Source organism: Coenobita brevimanus, chromosome 19, assembly GCF_032717465.1.
Source record: "Coenobita brevimanus isolate Jiangsu-jjx chromosome 19, ASM3271746v2, whole genome shotgun sequence".
In the NCBI taxonomy this organism is placed as follows: domain Eukaryota; kingdom Metazoa; phylum Arthropoda; class Malacostraca; order Decapoda; family Coenobitidae; genus Coenobita; species Coenobita brevimanus.
In genome coordinates, this window is record NC_136972.1 from 26,762,543 (window position 1) to 26,788,789 (window position 26,247).

The 26,247-nt window shown below is 42.0% G+C and overlaps 2 protein-coding genes across 3 annotated transcripts in view; both read right to left on the reverse strand.

Annotated features, from left to right (window-relative positions):
* Abl (tyrosine-protein kinase Abl) overlaps nt 1-7,705 on the reverse strand; it is a 103,621-nt gene extending 95,916 nt beyond the window's left edge. The window contains exon 1 of the mRNA XM_080266190.1: nt 7,538-7,705. Within this exon, the coding sequence (XP_080122316.1) occupies nt 7,538-7,673 (136 nt within the window). The 5' untranslated portion in view covers nt 7,674-7,705. The remainder of the gene's footprint in view (nt 1-7,537) is intronic.
* An 11,196-nt stretch (nt 7,706-18,901) lies between these two features.
* Nucleotides 18,902-21,646, reverse strand: LOC145391647 (protein PET117 homolog, mitochondrial). 2 transcript variants are annotated; one of them, XM_080266193.1, is made up of 3 exons: nt 21,532-21,646; nt 19,337-19,493; nt 18,902-19,012 (listed from the first exon to the last, which is right to left on the reverse strand). In XM_080266193.1, exons 1-2 carry the CDS (start codon nt 21,621-21,623, stop codon nt 19,349-19,351), a joined length of 237 nt encoding a protein of 78 aa, XP_080122319.1. In that variant the 5' UTR covers nt 21,624-21,646; the 3' UTR covers nt 18,902-19,012; nt 19,337-19,348. The 2 variants fall into 2 exon arrangements, with proteins under 2 accessions (XP_080122319.1, XP_080122317.1); XM_080266191.1 differs by lacking the exon at nt 18,902-19,012 and having other exon boundaries at nt 19,081-19,493.
* Between the last annotated feature and the right edge of the window lie 4,601 nt (nt 21,647-26,247).

Here is a 26,247-nt window from a genome sequence, read left to right on the forward strand (position 1 = left end):
GCTTTATAACACAGAAAAGTAAAGTGCACAAAAATAAATAAATAAATAAATCGTTTAGGAAAAGGAGTTAGGCAGCTACGGTACTTTAACTACAAGAATAAGCAGCTTAGGAAAAGGTGTTAGATAGCTTCCTTTAATGTATGGATATTAAACAAACCAAACTTAACTAAACCTAACTTAACTAGAACTAACCTAACCCTGCAGCCACTAACATCCTTCTAGGTCAAGGTTAGGAGTGAGGGACGTATTTTAAATGGGATAAGAGGATTCGCAACACCTCTTCCTTGGCGATTTGTGTGGGCTACTAAAAATCATCATTCTCTCGTACCTAATTTCAATCGTTTTAATACTGAAAGGAGGTCCGGATGATGATGATGATGATGATGATGAAAACGGTAGTGGTGGTGATGCTGCTGCTGGTGTTGATAATGCTGCTCCTGCTGTTGCTGCTGCTGCTGATGATGATGATGATGAAGACGGCTATAATGATGATGACGATGATGCTTTAATACTGACATTGCGTACACTGCTAACAAAGAAGCCTATACTAAGACAATGTGTGGAATTAATCGCAATGGGGGATGCATTACGTAACCTCCCAGCTACCAGTCCTAACAAATGTTCCCTGAAATTGACCAAAGCTATGAGATTTTCACGATTAAGTTATTAGGTTTGACTTCCATAACATCCATCAATAAAACTAGCAAAATATACTTCTTAATTTCTACCTTAAATCCAGCCTAACCTAAATTATCAAGGCGCCATCTTAAAAAAGTGCGCATCGGATTTTTGGTATGCTAGAGAGGTTCATGGGTGAGTGTGGTTGTGGTGGTGGTGGTGGTGGTGTAGTCACTTGATGCTGTGTTGTGGTTACCTGGTTCTCTTTTTGTCTGTTTGTCTCTCTGACACACACACACACACACACACACACACACACACACACACACACGGTAGTCTACATGGCAGCGACTTTCCGATGTCATTTCAAACACATGCCATACATACGAATGCACACTGAATCTGAACATAAATAGGCTACACACACACACACACACACACACACACACACACACACACAACTAGGCTATACGGAATCTGCTAACACACACGCACACACACAGCCTAAAAGTCCAGACACGTACACACAAACAGTCTAGACACGAGTGCGGGGGAGCCTGGCCAACACACACAAACACAAACACTTACACAAGGAAACACGCAACCAAAGAAAAAAAAGACACACACACACACACACACACACACACACACACACACACTTGGGAAAGGGCAAAGGTCTCAAGATCAGACACCGACTCCGCTAGGGCTGACTCAATTATTTCTTGGCATTTTACTTATCCTTGAAAGCTCCCTATCACTTTTTCTTAAGCGATTTATTTTATTTGTTACACCTTACTGTTCTCTTCAGCACTACATAAATCCTTCCAATATCGCCATACTCTCCATGAATAACGTACAAAAGGATATTAACTACCCATATCCAAAAATAAATCGCTAAGGAAGAGGTGTTAGTGAGCTTCCTTAACCAATGAGAATAGGCCTAACCCTTGATCAAGATAGATATTAATTCTCCCTCTATGTGTAAAATAGTCTCTCTCTCTCTCTCTCTCTCTCTCTCTCTCTCTCTCTCTCATGTTGAGCTGTGGCAAGAGATTAATAACAGAATACGGTGCTAGTCACGAAGAGCTTAGAAATAATATAGGCCTATTCTGTAAAAATGGTTAAAATCTCCACGTTGCCTATACGCTGTTCATTTTAACTAGGAGTAAAATTGCCATCTCTCACTACCCTGAACGTTGACCTAGAAATTAACACAGGAATATGGTGCTAATCACGAAGAAGTGCTGTGAAAAGGGTGCAGGGTCGCAGTATTGTTTATTCTGCCCCTGAGAGAGAGAGAGAGAGAGAGAGAGAGGGGGGGGCGTAGGAACAGCAAGTCTATCAAGCAATCTATTCATTTCCCGACGCTGCATCCTGTAAGAGACACCCTCGACAAAAAGACCTCAAGGTATCACTCTCCCTACTCAGTAACGACCCCCCCCCTCCCTCGCTCCCTCCCTCACAACACAGCCCTCCCTCATACACCCGGTACTCCCCATCATCATCTCCCCTCGTTCTCGGTCTACCATTTCTTCTTCTAGCAGCGAGATTTTGTAAAGTATAGCTATGTTTTTGCTGATACCACTTTCTTTTAGCATTTTTTTATTGTGTGTGTGTGTGTGTGTGTGTGTGTGTGTGTGTGTGTGTGTGTGTGTGTGTGTGTAAACAATAGATACATAAGGGATATTTACCGAAAAAAAAAAAAAATCTCACCATAAAACAAACAGGCAATGCACATACCGTATTTATTTACCATTATTTTCAGTAGTTTCCAAACTAGGGAGATACGCAACAACAATGGTCTAACACCAATTCAAACTTTTTATCATTTAGTTAAGTGTCATTATGTTACGCCGGTATAAAGACTGCTAATTTACTGAGTCCTTATTCTACAATGATTACTTTTATTCATCATTCCATTACATCATCATCATCATATCCCCTCACTAATACATGGGTAGGCAGGGTTAAGAAATAAGTATGGTACGGTAGCTAAAGGAAACCAATAAAGCATGAGAGCCACCAATAACCTAGCAAAGAAAAAGGAAAGCACAAAAGTAGGAGTACTACACGCAGGGTACTCAGGGAAATAACCCCTTCATACCGATGATGTACAGTCATGAGCAAAAGTTAATGACCATCCTCTGCTGCCACTGTCTCCTGCCTTCTGCACTGCCTATACGGTATATCTCATTCCTCCCCAAAAGACAGAGCAGCTTTTCTTGTTAATGAATTGTGTACTTTTTCATATTGGCCTGAAGCTTGTGAACACTTCAGGTGGATACTGTTTTGATATACTGTATTGCATTTTTAACGCAAGCTATCATAAAGGTCGATGTATCTATCTGTCTACCTATTGTCAGACACCTTAGGCTTATCCTGCAAAGGGTGATGCCTCCATTATAAAAGCACAGTAACATAATCATCTGATCTCCGACTTGGCATGGGCTACCGTAATAGCATTTCAAAGTGGGCAAGGCTATCTTCTATTGCATCTATCTACAGCCAGACGCCTTAATTCTGAGTGGTCACAAACAATTTATCTTCATCACGAAGGTATGGTACCGTAATATACCGGTATTTATCATCTGATCTCTGACCTGACACAACAGTAACATACCCTACCTAATTATACAGTAATTTATCAATCGTAATCATAGGTTGACATATCGGTACCGTACCATCTCTGCCTTAGGATAACAGTAATGTACAAATGACGCACGGCAACAATCATAATCATCTTTGACTCGACCTATTACAAAACTTATGACTACCTGACACAGATCCAAAACCCATTGCTGCTCAGCTGATGGTCAAGTGTAGTCAGACTGGAGGGCTAATCAGACTACAGTTCCTTCACCTTTACTTGGCCTAGATTTTCGTCCTTTTGCAGTTTATTTCACGTATTCAGTGGCAGAAGACAATACTACGGCTCTGAGTCCTTTCCATAGCACTTCTTCGCGACTAGGACCATATGCTAGTATTAATCTCTTCCTTATAGCTCAGCATTCAAGATGGAGAGATGGCAGTTTTGGGCCAAGTTAAAGACAGTATAGATATGGACAGGTACAGTACAGAAGACCATGATCATAAGCCACTGTCACACCATTGGAACACCTGAATACCCAAGTGGTGGGTGGCCCGATTAAAGATGTCTTACCAATCCCACTGCCATGACACTGTGTTCTTTTTGTTGTTTTTGTCTTTGTTGTTGCTCCAAGAACATCTTAACATTAACCCGATGGAGGATGCCTTCACGTGGTGGCACTGATATAGGCTAACCAGGCAGCTTCATTACCTGGTCACCATATACAAAGGTCCCTCACTTTCTTCCCTAGCCCCTGAAAGATGGATGGTGGATTCCAGGCTAAAGTTATCGTTTTCCTGCAGTCTACCATCCTCCTTTCTGGGGGCATGGAAGGAACTGAAGGAATTTTGTATAATCGGGCAATGGAGCGGCCTGGTTAACTTATAATGGTGCCACCACATGAAGGCACCCCTCTCCAACACCTGGCTACCGTGTATGTGGTAGCTACAGTCAGTGTGTTTTCATCAGACTAAAATGGGCCATTCTTAGTTTGAACACTAAGTCACTGTCAGGTTAAAGTCTATGAGTCAGATATAAAGTGGATATGAATCTCCTTGGTTACTACTCACATTTATCCTCCACACTGACTACACTTCGTCATGAACTGAACTGAAAAAACGTTATGGATCAATGTCCGGTGAAAACCAACTGATTACACCTGGCCATGAACTGAACTGAAAAGGTTAGGAATCGGTGTCAGGTGAAAACAAGTTGATTACACCTGGTTATCAACAAACTGAAAAGAAGCTACGGATCTGTACGAAGTGAAAACAACCTGATAAAAGTAATAAATGTAAAGTGCGCATGTCACTAAATTATGTCGTTCAATGGTTGTGATATCACTCTACAAATGATGTCAAGGCCAGACATCACCCTTGGCAACAAACACGGTGCTGGCTGTCTCCTTTAGTCTAATAAGGCTTCAGGTCATAAATGAAGAGTTGGATGATAATTTCCTTCACCTCCACATGATCTAAAATTAGTTAAAAAAAAAAAAGTATCAGCAGAAGTAGTAGTAGCTAGTAGTAGTAGTAGTACGGTAGTAGTAACAGTAGTAGTAGAGGCAGTAGTGTTTGATGATCAATATTTCTTTACGGTACTTCAGCTCTACATGAGATAGCTAACAATAATAAGCAAAGGTAATATAATTATCTCAAGATATACTCAAAATGTACACGTGTCTTTGGGCATTCACACACAGCAACCACACACTACTGAACCAAACTTACATCTAAATACGGTTCACAATTCTGTCTCAAACTGTACACATACTGTATACATACAAAACACACGTAACATACCGGTACAGAACATTTTAACCAAAAGGCAGGATAAAACACTGCAATCATACATACAAGCTTTTCCTTTTATTATACAGAACAGCTATACTTTAAATGAACTTAAAACCAAAGAAACTATTAAGGATCAATAATTTCAACTTAAGTCATTACTACGTGGCACAAGTGTTATTAATAGCAAGTGCAGAAGAAAGATACCGTAACTGTGGCGGTAATGATAGTGATAAGAATTAAAGAGATGTATAGTATCTGGTAATAGTATGATGGTATCTAGTGGTACCATAGTATGATGGTAAGTTGTGGTAGGCCTAGTATGATGGTAAGTCGTGGTAGTACGATGGTGTCCTGTGTTAGTATGATGGTAAGAAGTCGTAGTATGATGGTAAGTGGTGGTAGTATGATAGTAAGTCGTGGTAGTATGATGGTAAGTCGTGGTAGTTGGATGCTAAGTCGTGGTAGTATGATAGTAAGTAGTGGTACTATGATGGTACCGTAAGTCGTGGTAGTATGATGGTAAGTAGTGGTACTATGATGGTACCGTAAGTCGTGGTAGTATGATGGTAAGTAGTGGTACTATGATGGTACCGTAAGTCGTGGTAGTATGATGGTAAGTAGTGGTACTATGATGGTACCGTAAGTCGTGGTAGTATGATGGTAAGTAGTGGTACTATGATGGTACCGTAAGTCGTGGTAGTATGATGGTAAGTAGTAGTACTATGATGGTACCGTAAGTCGTGGTAGTATGATGGTAAGTAGTGGTACTATGATGGTACCGTAAGTCGTGGTAGTATGATGGTAAGTAGTGGTACTATGATCGTACCGTAAGTCGTGGTAGTATGATGGTAAGTAGTGGTACTATGATGGTACTGTAAGTCGTGGTAGTATGATGGTAAGTAGTGGTAGCAGACAAATTGTGCCCTGGATAAGAGTAATACTGTACCAATACCATACTGTAGAATTAATGTTATCAATATCAAATGACAGTATCTGAATAAGACACAAATACTACAGTAGTTGAACAGAAGACAGTGCCACATAGTACAATTGTACAGTAATGATAGTACAGTACTAATGGAATGGAATGATATGCTTGTGTTAGTGGTGGCTTTAATAAATGGTAGCAGCCCATTGGTAGAGAGAACTATGGTAGTGTTGATAAGGCAGGACTGGTAATGGTACAGCAATGCTAATAGTGGTAACTTTACTATATATGGTAGTAACAGTTCAAATGCAGTCCACAGTAAATCCGGTAAGAATAGTAATGGTATGCAGCTAGTCTTGTTGGATGGTAATAGTATGGTACTATATTGAATGGTAATGGCCAAATAGTTGATAAAGATACTACTTGCTGTTAATGGAGTGGTAGTGGAAGTAACTGTTTATAATTATGCTAGAGTCATTATATACCATGCACCGGTAATTACAATGGCAGTCTGGTTAAAGTAATAAGAGTCTTGTAGAAAGCACTGTGATGATGGCTATATTAAATGGTGGCAAATTAGTAGTAGTAGTAGAAGTAGTGGTAGTAGTAGTAGTAGTAGTAGCAGTGGTAGTAGTAGTAAAAGTTGTTGTTGTTGTTGTTGCTGTCAGGGTGGTGGTAGCTGGAAAAAGTAGCAGCATAGTTATAGTTCCAGTAGTCTAGTCTAGGTGAACAGCAGTCAAAGTAGAATGGTTAGTAGTAGTACCTATATCAAATGGTATAAAAAACACCAATGAGAGATGACAGTTGGTGTGAGGGCGATGACAGTGGTAGTGGAAATTAAACAGCACAGTAATTGCAATAGCTGAGGTGAATCGTACATAGTCTTATTACAACAGTCTGTAGTAGTAGCTATATCAAATGGTAGTAGAAACAGTAGTAGTAGATGCTGGTAGTAGGAGCGAGGGTGCTGGTAGCGGAAGCTGGAGAAACAATAACAATATAACACAACAGTACCGTACCATTAGCAAAATAGTACGGTAGTCTAACAATAAGCATCATGATTTGTAGTAGTAGCTATAACAAACAATTCCAGCAACAGTAGTAGTAGGTGATAGCGGTTGCTGTGAGGGTAGTGACAGTGGAAGTTGGGGTAATAATAGTAGTCTAACAGAACAGTAATATCAGCCTACGTTAGACGGATATCAGTCTAATGGTTTGTAGTAGTAGCTATAACAAATGGTAGCGGGGATAGTAATAGCTGGTGATAGCAGCAAGTGTGAGGGACGTGGTGGTGCAAAATTTTAATTAAAGTAGCAAGTTATAATGAGATGTTTTGAATAGTAGGTAAACTAGTTAGTACGATGGTCTGCGGTGGTAACTATAGCAAGTGGTGTCGAGTAAAGTAATAGTAGGTGATAGTAGTAGGTGTGAGGGTATTGATGCTGGCAGTAGGAGTAATTAAAACAGGTAGTAGGTGGAATAACAAGGTGGGGCCGGGGTGAGGTGGGGTGAGGGATGCCGCAGCTGTCAACACACATCTCCGCCCACCACCACTCTCCCCCCACGCCCACACACCCCCAACGCCCACACAACCCAGCCCATGATACTCACCATTGTGCTCGGTGAAGATGTTGGCTCCAGCGGTAATCCTTATATCCCGGCCGGACTGATATTTGGCTTTGGTGGCACGGGTTATTGTACCTCTGCCTGATCCGAGGTGCCTCTCTTTCCCCTGCTGGCCTCCCATCTCGCTCCCACTGCTCCTTATATCACGCCCGCCACGCTCATCTCACTCTCCACACACGACTCACACCCTCATGCTCCTCCACACATAGCTGCACCACACTTTAACTTTATCATAGGTTAGAAATCACAGTGAAAGCACTTCATTCATCGCCACACTCAACCATCTTCGAAGCTCATCAGCGACTACCCTCCCTGCCAACAGATGGCGGAGTAAACAGTGAACAGCTGAGCATCGCCCGCCAGGCGCATTCGTCTACCAATGTCTGCCAGTTTTTATTTATATTTTTAATGAAAAAAAATCGAGTTATAATAGAGAATTTTTCTTACATACCATTCAAATTATTTTTCAAATATTTTACATCCAGTGTTTTTGTCGGTTAATGCATATTTTTTTACAAATAAATGCTCATAAAATCCCTCTATGATTCACACCCAGACAAACGCAAGGTGTCAGATGGCCCCTAGATATGTTGCATATAACATTTTTTTCATCATGAACGGACAGACATACCCATATATCCGAGTTACCGGTTGGCAAAGCATAAAGTTAAACGTAAACAAAAGATGCAACATGTGAAGAATCATAAACAAATATAAACAGTTGTTCATTCATGAGCCATGTGTAATACACAGTTTGCAGGAAACCAAGAAGTAGACTGATGGATGTTACACGATTTAATGTATCGATGGCATAAACTCACTTTATCTCTAGTGAATGCCCTTTTAAACAGCGTATTTCAATTTCATACTCACAACAATACTCATATTCTACCCTTTTTTGTTGTATATTAATATATTTTTTTCATCATAATCTGGCTATTTTTTTGTCCTGTTGCAGCTTATTTCGCGTATTTCAGTGGCAGAAAAAGACGGTACTACAGCTCTACATCCTTACCATAGCACCTCTTTCATGTTTTTTACCCTAGCCTGACACAGATTTTCGCCCTTTTGCAGCTTATTTTACATAGGTCGGTGGAGGAAAATTGTAATGCTTCGACTTTACAACCTTTCCATTGCAATCCTTCGTGACTAGTATCATTTTATTGTTAATCTCTTGTTACAACTCAGCACTAAGGATGGAGAGATGGCAATTTTAGGCCAGTATAGCATCATATTCTAGTGCTAATCTCATAGCCCAGCACTGAAGATGGAGAGACAATATTGCGCCTAGTTAAAGTGAACGGAGAATCGTTTATTTACCGCACAGTAGATGACTTAAATCCCGCTACATTACAAACATACTCGGGTGGAAGAGGGGCCTGTGCTACGAAAGGAAGTTGTTAATAGTGCTCAGGGTGCTCTCAATCCTACCTCTCCCATACCACAGTGTCTCGTCGGGTGAGGAAGCTCCCTAACACCTCTCCCTTAGCGATTTATTTTTGGACAGCTGGTTAATATTCTTGTTTTATTTTTGGACAGCTGGTTAATATTCTTGTTTTTATTTTTGGACAGCTGGTTAATATTCTTGTTTTTATTTTTGGACAGCTGGTTAATATTCTTGTTTTTATTTTTGGACAGCTGGTTAATTTCCTTGTGTACAGACTGACAAATGAGGATATGAAGGAGCGTTGTGGTGTGGATGTGGATGTGATAGGAAGCGTTAGGAGAAACACATTGAGGTGGTTTGGCCATGTGGAGAGGATGGAGAGTGAGAGACTGACGAGGAGTGTATGTGAGTGAGGTGGAGGGGGAAAGGGGGAAGGGGAGGCCAAGGATGAGATGGAGGGATGGAGGGATGGAGTGGAGAACTATATGAGGGAGGGGGGTGTGAGCTGGGAGCAGGGCAGTGAAATGGCGGGGGACAGGGCGACGTGGAGGTGATTTGTTTGTGGCCACCCTGTATGGGAGTAAGGCGTCTGGCAATAGATAGATAGATAGACATTAGTTATACAGAGTATGGCGATATTGGAAGGATTTATGTAACGCTGAAGAGGGCTGTAAGGTACAATAAATAAAATAAATCGACTAGGAAAAGGTGTTAGGGAGCTTCCTTATCCGACGAGAACCGGGCCCGTGTCTTACGGCCGGATTCACAAACCGACTTACGATCCATTCCTCTCGTAAGTTGAATCTGTTTTTTTTCCAGGAAGAAGGCGACATAGGAAGACCATGCACTTCCCTTTCTTTTGTCTTTCCTGCATAAATAAATATCGTTTCGCGAGGGACGTGGCTGTGTGTGCGTGTGTGTGTGTGTGTGTGTGTGTGTGTGTGTGTGTGTGTGTGTTTCAGGGTCTCAGATGCAAAATAAACTTAAGATCAATCTGTTTTTGTCCTGAGAATAATGAGATGTGGGAAATTTCCGTGGCCTTCACACACACACACACACACACACACACACACACACACACACACACATTATCCTTTCTTCCTTCTTTCAAAAATAAAAGTTACGAAAAAAGACAAATCGCAAGTTTCTCCGTGAATTCCAGCTCTCGTAACCTTGACCCTCCCACGCACCTTCCGCTGCTTAGTATGGCTTTCTTATATAATCCTTCGCTCCGTCATACCCAAACCAGCACTGCATTTGGGGACCTGGATGGAAGTTCGACTTGCTCATCGTTTTCTAAGGGATGATTCTGACCCGGCAAAAACTGGTTGTCTACATTGGTGACTCGTGTAGGTGACAGTAGTAAATCCAAAGAATAATATCGGCAACTCGTCCTTATTTCTCATTCAAGTGTATTCCTAGAGTGACAAGCTCAGTGTTGGAAAAAAAATATATATATATATATAGAAGACAAATGACACGTTTACTAGCCGCACCCATCTCTGCAGTGCTGTAAGGATAAGGAGTAATTATTTACCTAGGATGTGGATGGGTTAACCCGGGGGTCCCACCCTCTACAAACTCTGGTCCGGGTGAAGGTCTACTACCGTGCAAAATTTCGTGTGTCTGTGTAAAATCTATGGCGCAAACGTCTACAACATGAACAATTTCATGTTCCTAGGTTAAAAACTGTGGCTATGCATAATGGCTTTGTCGGAACCCTAGGGGCAGCACCCTCCCCCGCAAGAGGCGACACTCGGAGGCTCCACCCTTCCCCCAAACAAGGCCGGGGTGAACATCTATCAAAATGCAGAGTTTCATGTTTGGTTCACACTGTGGCCGAGCATAATGACGTTGACTAAGACCACCGGGGTCGCCTCCCCCCTTCTGGTGGGCGGCCACGGGGGTTCCACCATACTTCCTCGTATAACACTGTGCGAGTGAAGGTCTACCATTGTGCAAAAATTCGTGTTCCTAGGTAATAAATAAATAAATGAATAAATGGCAGTGCCAAATGGTTTTAGGTGGGACACCCGGGGGCCGCTGCCCCCGTGGGGTACGACCCTTGGGGGTCCCATCCTGCCTGAAACCTTCCCCGGGGTGGAGGTGTGGCATTGTGAATGAGTGGGCGAGGGAGGGAGGGAGATAAAGTAGGATACAATATAAAGGCCAGCATCTAACAGTAAGTGAGCCACACCGTTACCTCTCTCAGGCGGAACAAGGCTGGTAAACAAATTAAGGACGTGTGTTGCCCTGCTTTCTTATACTCCTTTTACATCAACTTGGCCTAAAATTGCCATTTCTCTGTCTTGAATGCTGAGATATAACATGATATTAGCACTAGAATATGGCGCGGGTCATGAAGAAATTCTATGGGGAGGGTGTAGAGGGGTACCACTAGTAGCTGCCTCATTTTGCCACTGAACTATGTGAACTAAGCTGCAAGAGGATGAAAATATGAGGCAGGTTAAAGTGAAGGAACTACTGTATAGTGCTATGGACGCGTTGCCTGAGTATAGCATCATCATCAACATCCTAACCTTGACCAATGAGTCAAGAGCAATAGGAGATATCGTAGCACTTTTTCCTAAGCGATTTATTTTCCAAATTGCTTCTTAACATTATATTCCGTTATTTATATCCTTTAATATCGACATTGTTTTGCATCAGTAAGGTATATTACATGATAGTGAGGAGTTATGTGTCGATTAGATTGCGAAATCTCCAAGGCCAATAAGAATACAACCCTTGCATCTGATATATAAATACATTAATAGATTATCAACCAGTCAGTCGGTAACTATATTTCGTGAAAAAGTTTTATAATGTAAACTTCGTCCTATTAACTGAACGTGTATAGAGTTTAGCGAAGAGTAGACTCCTCATTTTTAATATAACATAATCTCTCAGATCTGCTAAATATCCTAAATCTAGATAGATAAGTAGATAAATGGATAACAGCAAGATGGGTAAACATACAGACGGATGGTTTCGACTACACACACACACACACACACACACACACACACACAGAAAGAGAGAGAGAGAGAGAGAGAGAGAGAGAGAGAGAGAGAGAGAGAGAGAAACAGGAAATCATGACAAGTGACGTAAGCCACTTGATCCAAACTAGGCTGCTCGTTTTCTAAGGTATGAATGGATTGCTTGAGAGCGACAAGGAGAGCATAGACAACCCAGAAACTATCTATCTATCTATCTATTGCCAGACGCCTCAATCCCGTTCGAGGTGGCCACAAACAAATCGCCTCCACGCCGCCCCGTCCCCCGCCATGCCACAGCCCTGCTCCCAACTCACCCCCCCCTCTCATATACCTCTCCATCCCATCCCTCCATCTCATCCTCGGCCTCCCCCTCCCTCTCCCCCCCTCCACCTCATTCACATACACTCTCTTCGTCAGTCTTTCACCCTCCATCCTCTCCACATGGCCAAACCACCTCAGTGCATTCCTCCTAACGCTTCCTATCACATCCACATCCACACTACAACGCTCCTTTATATCCTCATTTGTCAGCCTGTCTCTCCATGTGACTCCACAGGCTCCTCTTAAATAACTCATTTCCACTGCTCTCACTCTTGACTTGTGCCCTTCCAACAACGTCCAAGCTTCACTTCCATACGTTAGAGATGGTATCACAATACTGTCATGTAGTAACTTTTTCACTTCCATGCTCACTTACCTGTTTCTTATCACTGCTTTCAAGGAACCAGCAACCTTTCTTCCCTGCTGTACCCTTTCAAGCACCTCACCCTCCAAACCTCCATCCTTACTCATCACACTACCCAAGTACTTAAACGTACTCACATTTTCCAATTCCTCACCATTCAACCTCGCTGTACATTCACTGACTTCACCTCACTCAAAGACCATCAACCCAGAAACAAGGAAGAAAAAGAAGAAACTACAACAACAGAATTATGAAACAGCTTACCCAGCAAAAGGGGCCACACATTCATTCATACGTCATTTAAGACTTCGAAATCCTGGGTCTTCTGACTTACAAAACAATCCGCATAATAATATATTTTTTCCTTATATATGAACTTCTCATAACGCTGTCAGACTGGGTACTTTCATCGACTAGCAAATTAAATAGTGATAATCATTCATTTATCGTCGAACTCTGTATTGTCTTCTCAGGATTGTAGAGGCCAGGGACTAAGCTACTCAGCCCACACATTGAAGGCTCGTCCCTCAGCAGCGTTATGTGGGCAATAAACCCCAACCACCCCTTGGATGTAGAACCTCATGGACCACAACCGACTGGATCACCTTAACTCATTAGACCAACACGTGGCAGGGTTATCAAATTAGTAGGGAGGACAGCACAAGAAAAGAGCTTAACCCTTTCTGAATTGTAGCACCTTTTAACTTTCATTCTTGCCACCACTAGATGATTGAAATCTAACTATCTTTCTATAGCCAGAGGCCTTATTTCCATAAGGGGTGGCATGAAATATGGCAGTGCTGAGTGGATTCATGAGGAATACATGAATGGGTGTAGATATGCTCAAAGGATGCATATAGAGTACCGAAGGACATTAGCAAAAGTGAAAGTAAGGGTAATGCAGGAAGAGGAAAACAATGTGTGGTGTGGATTAAGAAAGTAAAAGTTTAGAGGAGGGAGAAAAGGAAAACTGAGAGTGAGTGAAACATGTAAGGGTAAAGTAGCCTGGAGGCAATTTTGTCACGGGAGAGCAACGCATTGGAAACAGAGATGATGACGATAATGAGGATCAGATAATTACATTCAGTTTGGAGAGTTCTTGTAATGAAGGAGGTAGAAACAGTTATCATTTATTTTTTTTCGGTTGTTTTGTTTATAAAAGCTTCAACATGCATGCATCTGCCTTGGTTACCTAATAGCAGCTCATTACGCTCCTCAATCTCTGGCAGTCTCTCTATTAAAATGAAAGGTGGAGACAGATCACAGGCCCCATCCACCCAGCCCCAGAACAGGGACAGCCCAAGCCTCAATCCGGTCCAAAGTGTCACTGACGGAGCCTGCCCCATGCCTCCCTAAATAGCATGGGCAAAGTTTTCCAGACATATGCTCTTGGTGGCACCAACTCGTATCACAGTAGAGTATGATGTGTGGTATGTAGTGTGCATGTAATGTAGTACAGTGGGCAGTTGGAGGAATATGTTTTGGAGAATATGCTGGCCTACCCTTCGTCAATGTTAATGAAAAAGGTCAGCAAAGGGAGGGTGGTGCAGGAGCTAGTTTTGTAGGTTATTGAAAAGGGGGCTCCAACTCTCCATGTCACTAGCTTTCCCATCTTCCTTGGGAGTACAGTACCACACTGACTGACTTGAACTACAGCCTTTCAGTATAGCATGATAATGCATTAAACTTTATTCTTGTTACCTTTAGACAACTTTATTTTATATTTCCCATAGTGTAAGGGTTAATTATTTGTTTCTCTGAGTCTCATACTATAGTACACACAGCCCATCCTCAGAGAGACTAAACAACAGAAAATGCACTTAAACTATTTTTTTTATTTTTTTTCCTCTTTCCAGTTACTGAATTTCGAACTATCACAGACTTCCTTAGCTATGGCTTTTTCCTGCTATTCAAAGATTGTCTTCTCGGTATCATTATCAGCAACATCTTGGCATCTTTTTCCCACTAAAGATTGGAGGAAATCATGTGAATCCTATCTGTTTGTCTATTGCCATACGCCTTAATCCCGTAAGGGGTGACCACAAACATCGCCTCCATGTCACCTGATCCCCTGCTATTTCATTGCCCTGTTCCAAGCTCACACCCCGCTCTCTCATATACCTCTCCACTCCATCCTTCCATCTCATCCTTAGCCTCCCCTTCCCTCTCCCCCCCACCAACTCACTCATATACACTCCCCTCATTAGCCTCTCGCTTTCCATCCTCTCCACGTGGTCAAACCACCTCAGTGTTTTTCTCCTAACGCTTTCTATCACATCCACATCCACACCACAACGCTCCATTACTTCCTAATTTGTCAGACTGTTTATGTAACTTCATGTGCTCCACTGCACTTACTCTTGACTTATCTCCTTCCAACAAGGTCCAAGCTTCACAGTCTTCACTTCCGTGCGTTAGAGTTGGTATCGCAATACTGTCATGCAGTGACTTTTTTTACCTCCATGCTCACTTCCCTGTTTCTTATCACTGCTTTAAAAGAGCCAAAGGGAAAAAAAAAAAATCTATCTACATTTTTCTTTATCATATAGTAACAAGCTTCCAGTGGACTTATACACTGTAATACACCATATATCCAGTCTAGTGCCACATTTTGGAGGGAATGGTCCTGGATACCTCTTGACATATGTCCCTACTCAGCAATGACCTTGTCTTCCACAACTCACCTTCTTTAACACTTTCTCTTATGCTGTCCTTGCACACTCGTGGGCAATGGTTTCTCTTCAGTCTCTACTCTTACTGTTACAGTTCTTTCACATTAACTTGGCCCATATTTCCATCCTTTAGCAACTTATTTTCTGCAGCTGTGTCTGAATAAGACAATGCTACAGTTCTAATTCTTTTCCACAGCCGTCTTTGTGACTATCATCATATTCTAGTTTTAATTTAATGTTACAACTCAGTTCTGAAGACAAAAAGGTAGCCATTTTAGGCCACATTAGACTTAGGGAAAAAAAAAAAAAAAAAAGAGGTTGCAATCAGAGTTTCACAATGAACTGAGATCTATTGTTCACTGTCAGCTCCTCCACTCTGATAATGTAGTGTTTATGTTATTCCTGTTATCTCCAGATGGTTTTATACAGCTTAGGAGAGACTTTTCAAATTGGAGGGAATAGTACAGCCTTCATTAACCCCTGCACTACTAGCGGGCTCTCCTAAACTCGATATCATCTGACAGTAGCAAGCATACACAAAAAAATGTATCACCAGACTAGAAGGGTGACAGTGACAGTTCAAAGCTTTACTCTGACTACAGTAGAAAGTGAAACAGCTCATGATGACTTTATTATTCACGCTGTCTGACAATTTATCAAGATACCACCTTAAGTCTACGTCCACACCAATACCTGCTGGCACAAGCGGGAGTTCTGTATCACTGTAACTTTCTCATCTCAGCTCACCCATGTCCAGTGGGGCGACATCTACAGGTTTCAGTGATGCAAAACACCCACCCACACCCACCTGTGTCCAGTGGGGCCACTTGTATGAGTTCATTTTCATTCATTCATTGCCAGACGCCATGTATCCCAAACGGGGTGGCCAAGGGCTTAGAGTTACCATGCATTTGGTGTGAAAACAGCCAAACACTGAATGACATGTCTTAATTTGGTGTGAAACCTAGCTCTACCCTTCCTTAAGCCAGGGGTAGGAAGAAAAGGTTAGTAGACTCTATCTATGGCCTTTCTCTGTCTACAGTCATTTCACATGCTCCCTCAATGTAAATACTGTACAGATACAGAATAAAGTAGTTATAGCTTTAGACTCATCAGAATATGAAACCAGTGGACTAAGGACTCAACACCACCCTTTCTCGGTCTACAGTTTTTCATGTACCCTCTACATGTAAATACAGACAGATAAGACCCCAGGCTCACTTGAATGTGACGCATATGGGCTGCAGACTGAAACTGCCCTCCTCCTGCAGCTCAATATCCTCTTTTCGGGGGAGAGGAAGGAAGCTGAGAGACATCCATAAAACTGAGGCAATGAAGAAGGTCAATAATATCAGTGCCACCACATGAGGGCAACCCTCTCCAGCACAGATACAGAAAATATACAGATGAAAACACTAATAAAATGTCTACCCTCCCCAGCATTTCTTTTCACTTCTCTGTCATGATTAAACTCCTCTTCTACCTTCCATTTCGAAATGCAGCCCCCTCCAACATCGAGGTACATATTACTGGTAGACTGGTACAGCACTAAACAATTTAATGCCCTCTCTTACATCAGCCTTCAGTCTGTTTCTACTCTTCATCTACCACCTAGAACATTTTAAAATCACACCCACTTCTAGTATTTAATGCTACAATTTAAAGCTTTTAATAAAATCATGTAATTAATAATGTACAATGGATTCATTACAATTTTACACTGTACTATTGATTCTTGTAAAAACTAAAAGCTGGTACAGTACAACACTGTACAGTATTTCTAAACACCACATGAATGGAATTTTGAGGAGAAGTGCATGATCAGGGATTTTGGCACCCCTTGTGAGCATGGCAGCGTCCAGATTGACTCAATCGGATACGTTTGTGTGAAGCTGCAGAATGTGGTGAATGTTTTTGGCGTATCCAGTAGAGCCAGGATTCCGGGGGCTTGAATGGTGAGTGAATGGAAGTGTGGCCTGTTTGGATTGGGCAAGTTTGTGCTGTCTAGACACTGCTACTCCTCATCCTATCCTTGGAGGTCCGGATGATGATGATGATGATGACGTGAATGGATATAAGCAGTGAAGAGTATCTGAGGCAGGGTATCTTGAAATGATGGAAGGGAGTAGTGATGAGTGGTAACACTATTACCACACTAACAGTACCAGCTTCAACCCCTGGTTCATCTGCACGTGACCCCAGTTGACTGCACGCCAAATATGCTCTTCCACTGTCCACCATTTGGGGGTCAGGGACGGGACTGAGAGATATCTGCATAACCGAGCAGTTCCACGGCCAGGTCGTATTGGTGCAACCATATGATTGCGTCCCACTCCAACAATAACAGCAAAGAAAGTTGGAAGCAAATACACTGTGGTCCTGATTTTAAACTTCAAAGGGGATACATAGGCAAATCTTTTTTTTAACTCCAGCCATACTTTTTACATTCTTTCATCACGAAGGGGTCTGTTGAATAAAGGGCTATAATGCAATTGCAATTACAGTATTAGTTTAAATTTCCATTTGCACAGCAGTGAAGGGGCTAATGAAGGCTAATACTTTATATATCTGATTACCCTCATCTGAAATGTATCCTCTAAGTTGAATAAAACTGTCTGGAGTTGGCACAAATGGATTATAAATGGTCACTACAGTGAAATGGTTAACACTGACGAGGATGGAAAGTGTGATTTGCACATGAGTCAGAATGAGGTATAAGAAGGAAGAGTGGCAGGCATTGTTGTGATTGCTTAATCCTGGTCTGTCTAGGCCTGGCTGAGCAAACCCATCAACCACAGGTAAGCAACTACTTCTGTGGGACTGTCCTACAGGTGGAGTACAGTACATATGCCGTGCATGATCCAGCATCCCCCATGTGACTGAAAATGCCTCACCAGGGTTGGACCAGGATCCACCCCATAGCATGGTGCAGGAAGTATGAGATTTGGCTTCTGGGTGAAGGCTGAAGCTGCTACAACCAGGATTGGCTTCTCATCAATGCCAAAACAAGATGTACGAAACCAGAGTGAAATAAAGTTAAGTGCTGCTGAATCAAAATAGGACTTTTAAATGACAGAAAGGCATAAGGCAATTGAATACTGACTGGGATAGAATGAGTTGTATTTAGTTGGGACAGTCTTGCCAGTGAGGTGAAGCTAGGATTCTGGTGGTTTGAATGGTGAACTATTGTGTGATCCATTTCACAGGGCAAGCTGTTAATTAGTTCTCCCTTTATCATGCTTTTCTCTTTCCCTGCTTTCTGAATCCAACCTCACCCCATTCTTAACAGAAAAAAAAAGAGGTTGGCGGCTTGATGATGATGTTAATGATGATGATAAGAAGGGAAAGTGGCATGGATGATGATGCTAATGATGATGATAAGAAGGGAAAGTGGCATGGATGATGATGCTAATGATGATGATAAGAAAAGTGGCATGGAAAGAAAAACAACAAACAAACAACAATTAGATGTAAAAATACAGAGTGCAAAGAATGAATAGTTAAAGATGAGACACGATAAGGTGTGGCTAAGAAAAGAGTGTGGGATGGAACGAAGGAGCACAGGAAGACTGGATAATATGTAAAATTGCACAGTTTAATGGGGTGTTTGAGAATGACATCTTCATGTGGTGGTGCCAATAAGACTGGGAAGTGGAGCTGTCTGGTTATGCAAATGTTCCCCAATTCTTCCCTATACCCCAAAAGGAGGATGGTAGCCTGTGGAAGAAGGACAACTGTAGCCTGCAGTCCACCAGATGCACATCTACTGTATATGAGCCTGGGGTTATAACTACTACTGCTATTGCTACAGCTGAATGGGATAACAGGCTGTAGCTGAGTGAGGGTAAGGCCAAGGACATATACTGTTGTTGATACAGCAATATAAAACCATACACTCCTATCTTGAGTGGCAAAGGTACTGTCCCTATTTTAGGAAACTTAGAGTCATATCTCCATCCAACATAACATCTGATCTACACTGTATCTCCATCCAACACATCTTTTAACCCCATATGTACATAATTTAAGGCTTCCACAAACATCTTCCTCCCACTAAGTTGCCGTGTTTCCCTGCTCGGTCTGTTCCTTGCGCAGCTGCTTGGTGAGGTCTGCTTGCTTCTGAAGGATGTACAGGTTTTCCGCTTTCCGGCGCTGCTGCCTCTCCACGTCCTTGATTATGCCTTCATGCAGCTTCTCCCTGTAGAGTTTTGGGATGGATTAGGTTATTGGATGAACACATGAGTTTAGATCTTACATTTTATTTTCTGGTCATTTACATATTATTTTCCTCTGTCTGTAAAAAAAAAAAAAAAAAAAAAAAAAAAAAAAAAACTATAATTAGGCAGAATTGATTGTGTTACTAACCCCTTTATTACAAAATGCCTTTCCTTGGCTGAATTAAATCATTCCTAAGTGACAAGCACACACAGTTAGATACTGATGAACTGAGAGTGTTACCACACACAACACAAGACACAGCAGAATCAGATGGAATGATGAAGAAAAAATTATTAATCCTTAGACTCTCAAAAATTCTCTTGGCTACATAAAAATTCTCTTGGCTACATAAAAATTCTCTTGGCTACATAAAACTGTCACTGTCAATGATGATACATAAAATTGTGTGGTGATAAGTTAAATGAAAAACAGCATCTAAAAATGTTCAGAGCTGAAGAAAACTTCTCCGAAAGTTTTTAACTGTTTGTAGCTGCCATGGTTGACTGAGAGGATTGTTGTTGCTATTGTTGTTGTAGCCCCAGGCTCATTTGAAACATGAATCTATGGGACTGCAGGCTTAAGCTGCCCTTCTGCAGTTAAGAAAGTAGTTTTGGGACAGCTGTATAGGCAGACAGTAGGGCCAACCAGTTATATCAGTACCACCACATGAAGACTTCCCCCTCCAGCACAAACTGAGAAACTAAGTGGCTGATCCCATCCATATTCCACTCCTTGACACACGAAATGGCTCTGATCACAGTGCTATACAAACCAAAGGTCCTCTACACAGGGGCAATGTTTTTGCCCTTCAAATTTCCACAGCCACTCTCTCAACCTAATAGCTACAATAGCCTTCTACACCTACTGTATACCAGTACTCGTCCTTGAAGCACTGGGTGGGGGATGGGTCACTTCTCCAGTGACAGAAAGTGGTGTTTCTTGGGCCTACACATCAGATGCTTTTCATTACCAGTAAACTATTACTTGAACATGTATATATAGCAGCACTGCCCACTCATGTCAGAGATCTGCAAGTCATCTGATACAATACAAGAGGGGGTATAGTATATAGTGAAAAACTGTATCACTGCCATAGCTGCCTCCTTTAGTGTTAATTGGTATAAACTTCATAACCAAGTCTTTGGTGGTGAAAGGGTAGGGATATACCTGTACTCTGTTTACTTGAACTTAGCATAAAATTCCCATCTTTTCATTAGGAGAGGATGGAGAACAAGAGACCAACAAGGAGAGTGTATGTGAGTGAGGTGGAGGGGGGGAGAGGGAGTGGGAGGCCAGGGATCAGATGAAGGGATGGAGTGGAGAGGTATATGAGAGAGGGAGATGTGAACTGGGAGCAGGGCAGTGACATGGACAATATGGAGGCAATTTGTTTGTGGCCACCCCTTACAGGATTCAGGAGTCTGACAATAAATGGACAGATAGACGGGAATGACTCTTCTTGATTATTAGTCAAGTCAACCCTCCTATCTGGCTAAATATGACCATCAACTGAGCTGGAATGGGTTACGAATCTTTGTAAGATTAGAATATATGCACTATAATCTGCACAATCCACGGACCCACAGCAGAGAGTGGGCTAATGGGTCTGACACACAACACAGAGTGGGCTGACAAGTTTGACACACAACAGGAAATGGGCTAACAGGTTTGATGCACAAGAGAAAGTGGGCTAACAAGTCTGACACACAACAGAAAGTGAGATAACAGGATTGATATGCAACAGAGAGATGGCTAACAGATTTGACATAACAAACTGTGCTATCAAGTCTGACATGCAACAGAGAGTGGGCTACCAAGTCTGACACAGGACAGGGAGTGTGTTAAATGATTTTTGACACATAATAAGGAGTGGGTTCATGAGTATGACACACAACAGACAGTGGGCTAACAGTATAACACAAGACAGTACACAACAGACACTGAGGTAACAATCAAATGCACAACAGAGAGGCAGCCAATGAGTCTGACACAACAGAGGAGGGGCTAATGAGTCCAACCTGTCAACGTTTTGCTTGAAGTGGACATAACCGATGGTGGCAGCCGTGACACAACACGCTGCTCCAAGTGTCACTTTTGAGGCTAATGACATCACCACTGAGGCTGGGGCTGCAGTTTTCCAACCCTGCAATTGTTCATAAAGATAATACACACCTTACCTTAACTTTCCCCACATTTTTGTCCTCTTGCAGCTTAATGCACATATGTCAGTGACAGAGTAAGACAACGCTATGGTTCTATATCCTTTCCATAGTGCTTTTTCATGACTAGCATCATATTCTGGTGTTAATCTCTTGTTACAGCTCATTATTCAAGATGAAGACAGGGCAGTTTTAGGCCATGTTAGACTAAAATTAGTACAGTAAAATACATATTTAGTGTTGTGACAGTTTAACTCAGTCAGCTCAAGGGATTTATTCTTGATGTAGCTAACCTTGATACAGTACAACCAAATGACTACTGTGTTTGCTTCCTTGCTCCATTTATTACTACTATTATTATAAATATTTTTGGCGTGAGTGTGGTTTCACGCCATGCACTCCCCTTGCCCCCTCTCTCTTTCTTTTTTCTTTTTTACTCCAGAAACCCAAATTTTTCTCCTTTTACAGCTAAAAATTGCCATCTCTCCATCCAGATAATTAATAATATATTAATAGTAAACTATGATAGTAGTCACAAAGAAATGCTATAGAGAGGTTACAGAGCTGTAGCACTGTAATATTCTGCCACTGAGCCACCGGTACCAGTACATGATATTAGCTTAAAATGGACAAATATCTGGGTCAAAGTGAAGAAAAGAAAACCACACTGTAGTGCAGTTTTGGACAGTCATACCTCTCAGTTAAGATACTGCTAGATTGGTTAACTTAGGCTAAGTTTGATTATTTGGTGTACTGGTACATTATTTAGACTCAGGTTTGCTGATATATGTCCAGTATATGCTAGTTTGGTTAGGTTTGCTATGTCTGTTAGGTTTAGGTGGACTAGGTTAGTTAGGTTAAGTTTGATAAGCTAGAAAACTATCAGAATAACGATGACCATCCATTACTGCACATTTACCAAATCATTTCTCAACAACAGCAGCAGCAGTGGTCTTTAGTTTGTCTTCACCTGATGGAACCTGGCCACTTGAAAAATTTCAACATTAATTTATGGATGTTAGAAAATCTGATGAGAGTTTTGGGGAAGTTGGTTACGGTATTAGATAGGAATGAGTCCTTTGTTTCTCCTGTCTCTCTCCCCTGCAATAACAACTGTAGCAGCAGAGGACTTTAAGTTAATGTATATTCACCTGATGGAACTCAGCCAAGCCCATAATATTAATACTAAATCGTCTATCTATCTATAGCCCGATGCCCTAATCCCGCAAAGGGTGGCCGCAGACAAAACGCCTCCAAGTCACTCTGTCACCCACCATTTGACTCCCCTCCCCCCAACTCACCCCCCCCTCCCTCATATACCTCTCAACTCCATCCCTCCACCTCATCCTCGGTCTACCCCTCCCTCTCCCTCCCTCCACCTCACCTACATACACCCTCTTAGTCAGTCTTTCATTCTCCATTCTCTCCACATGTCCAAACCACCTCAGTGTATTTCTCCTAATCTTTTCAACCACATCCACATCTACCCCACAACGTTCCTTCACTTCTTCATTCGTCAACCTGTCCCTCCACGTCACTCCACATGCTCCTCTCGTAATGTTTCAAATTTGATGACGATAGAGTCTCCTTGGTTACTACTAAAGTCAGACCGTCCAATTTGACCATACCACTAAATGAGTTGAATAGGGTTTGTCAAGTCAGAGCAAACGCACTATTGTGGACATAAACGTTGAATTTTCCTCGTATATAATAAATTTAAAGCTATTCCAACGCCGTGTTTATTTACCTTCTTATAACGATCATGGGTATTCCAAAATCAACACGCAGTTACCCAAAAACATCATTCCGAACCCCATAAATATTACTCAAAACGATATATTTATACCCATATTTACTCTATTTCGAGATAAACGACATAAACTCAGAACTATACTAGTGTATCCATATTTACTGTATCAACTATACTTATATTTGTGGCCTTTTCAAACATAATATGCACATTTGGCCGGGATTTTTAATTTTTCCAGCCAGGGATGGGTATTTAATTCTCTAACTGTCCTCTTCCTGCTTCTCTCCTTCCATGTCTTCATCTCTTCCTTGTTTTATGGTCGTTCTATAGCTGCTGTGGTGTTCCATAGTTGCTGTAGTGTTCCTCAGGGCTCTGTCCTAATCACCAACTCCCCCCAGTTCATCATCTAACCCTATCCAGTCACACTCTGATGATTCCACCTTTCACCTTTCCATTCGCTTCTCCAGTCCAGTAGTAAGTTATGGCATACTTGTCTGACTTGGCTCATATCTCCGACTGGGCTAATCTTGTTATTCTTTTATGTATCAAAAACACAGTTCTTACATCTTCCGACCAGTCAAAATCTTCCGCAGGGGTATCTTTTAATTTTTAGCAATATCCAGCTCAGTCCTGCATCATCTCTGAACATGCTTGGGGTTTCATTCTCTGGAGATTTATCTTGGAAAAAGCATATTACCTCTTATAAAATCTGCTTTCAAGAGATTAAGTATGCTAAGCCGACTCCGTTCCTTCCTTTCCCCCGCACAGCGGATGACTATATACAGGGATTTTATTCAACCCTGTGTCGAGTACAACGCTCATGTATAGGGAGGCTCCCCACATACAGCTCTTCTCAGCAGAGTGGAGTCAGGCTTTTGTCGCATTGATTTTCCTCTTCTTCCTGGCTTCCTTCACCCCCCTGTCTTTTCGCCTCACAGTTTCATCTCTCTCTCTCTCTCTCTCTCTCTCTCTCTCTCTCTCTCTCTCTCTCTCTCTCTTATCGCTACCTCAGTGGTCATTGCTCTCGTGGACTGTTTGCGGGTAGCGTAGCTTCATGTGATGTGGCAGCAAACTGTCATCCCTTTTCTGTCCGACTCTAATGCGTAGTTAAGCAATACTCCTAGTCCTTCATGTATACAACAGGTCAACTCTGGAACTGTCTTCTTCTGGCTGTATTTCCTATCGTCCATGACCTCCAATGTTTTAGATGCAATGTGACCAAACATCTAGAAATGAACAGATCTCTCTCTCTCTCTCTCTCTCTCTCTCTCTCTGTCATTTTCTGGTTATCAGATGAAAAGGAACCAGCCGAAACACAATAGTCATCAGCATCAATGTGCATCAAAAATGAGTACTGGAGATCACAAAACAAATACATATAGAAAGGTGAATCTTATCAGTAAAGAACTAAGGCTTACAACCCCTTCGTGCACACAGTAAGTATAGGTTTCATTTACCTGTCAGTCAGTAACACCGGCCTGCCACGGTTGAAAACACTAGAATAAGTTGAGCCAAGAATTAGCGAAATTAAAAATAAAGAAGTATGTGGAAATGGTGGTAGTGGAATCATAAATTTGAATATGCTGGTATTCAGAAAAGACCAAAGTTAAGGCCAAACTGCGTTTAGCCTGTAAACTAAAATTTTCTAAGGCCAATAACTTCCACTGTGGTAGATGGTGGCGACCATCATTCACTCACTTGATGTAATGCTGCCTACTTCTTTCTTAGCCTTTATCATTATTTTTCTGTGCCTGCCTTCCTCTCTTGCTATTTCTCCCATCTTTCCTGTCACTTCTTATTGTTTTTCTTTCCTTTACAGGTGGCTTTACATTTAGTGACAAGCCAAATGGTTTCCTGCAAGCCAAGAAAACATTTACAACGCTGGGTGGTAACCATATAACCAAACCATACGTGCTCCCTACGTGTCAGCAAGTGGGTTGGTGGAGGGTTAGTGCCCCTCCCCGTAAAATAAATAACTCAAAGTCAAATGGCCACCCCTTACGGGATTATGGCGTCTGGCAATAGATAGATAGATAGAACAACTTCCCAAGACCTGCATCACCATGTTCCCGCCACTCACTCGCAGTTATAGCCAGCACTAAGTCACAGTAGAAACTTATTAGTCAATATTAGTAAGCTGTAGTCGTTAACAGATGTCAGTTCATGAATGAAAAAGTAATTATCAGAGATGAAAAACAGGAAGTATGATCAGTTCATGCTCACATACGTTTTGCTTCCCGTTCTTGCCTCCTCAAAAAGCCCATGAAGGTCTTTCCTCGGATTCGAAAGAAAATTTTGTTGTGTCCATAGTCGATAATGCAACTGTAGCGCAGCAGCATTTTCAGGCCAATGGTAAGGTCAAAGTCTTGTACGCCATTGCGTGTTGCCACAGTGACCTGCAGTACCCTTCTACCGGCTCTTATGCCCAAATACTAGGGCTTACAACACAAGAGCCGTTTATTAAACTGTGAACTTGTGTAAATGCCCCGCGGCGCCAGGGTGTGGATCACGGCCGTAACAGGTTTAAGCATCTTCTTATCGAGTAGAGCTGGGATGGTGCCTTTTAGATGCACCAGCCTTCCGTCCGTGTCCCAGAATTTACAAGGGAGGTTCATCCTAAATTTTCTGAAATACAGTGCGGGTGTATATGGCGACATGTTATGGACGACGCCCAGTCTCTGCAAAACTGGCAGTCCAAGTGTATTTATGGGCTCCGGGAACAGGGTTTCCACCACATAAAAATCCGTGTAAAATTTGATTTGTCTTGTCAAACTGACTTGTACGTTTGGGTAGAGAAGCAGAAGCAGCCCCACATTCCTGTCCCA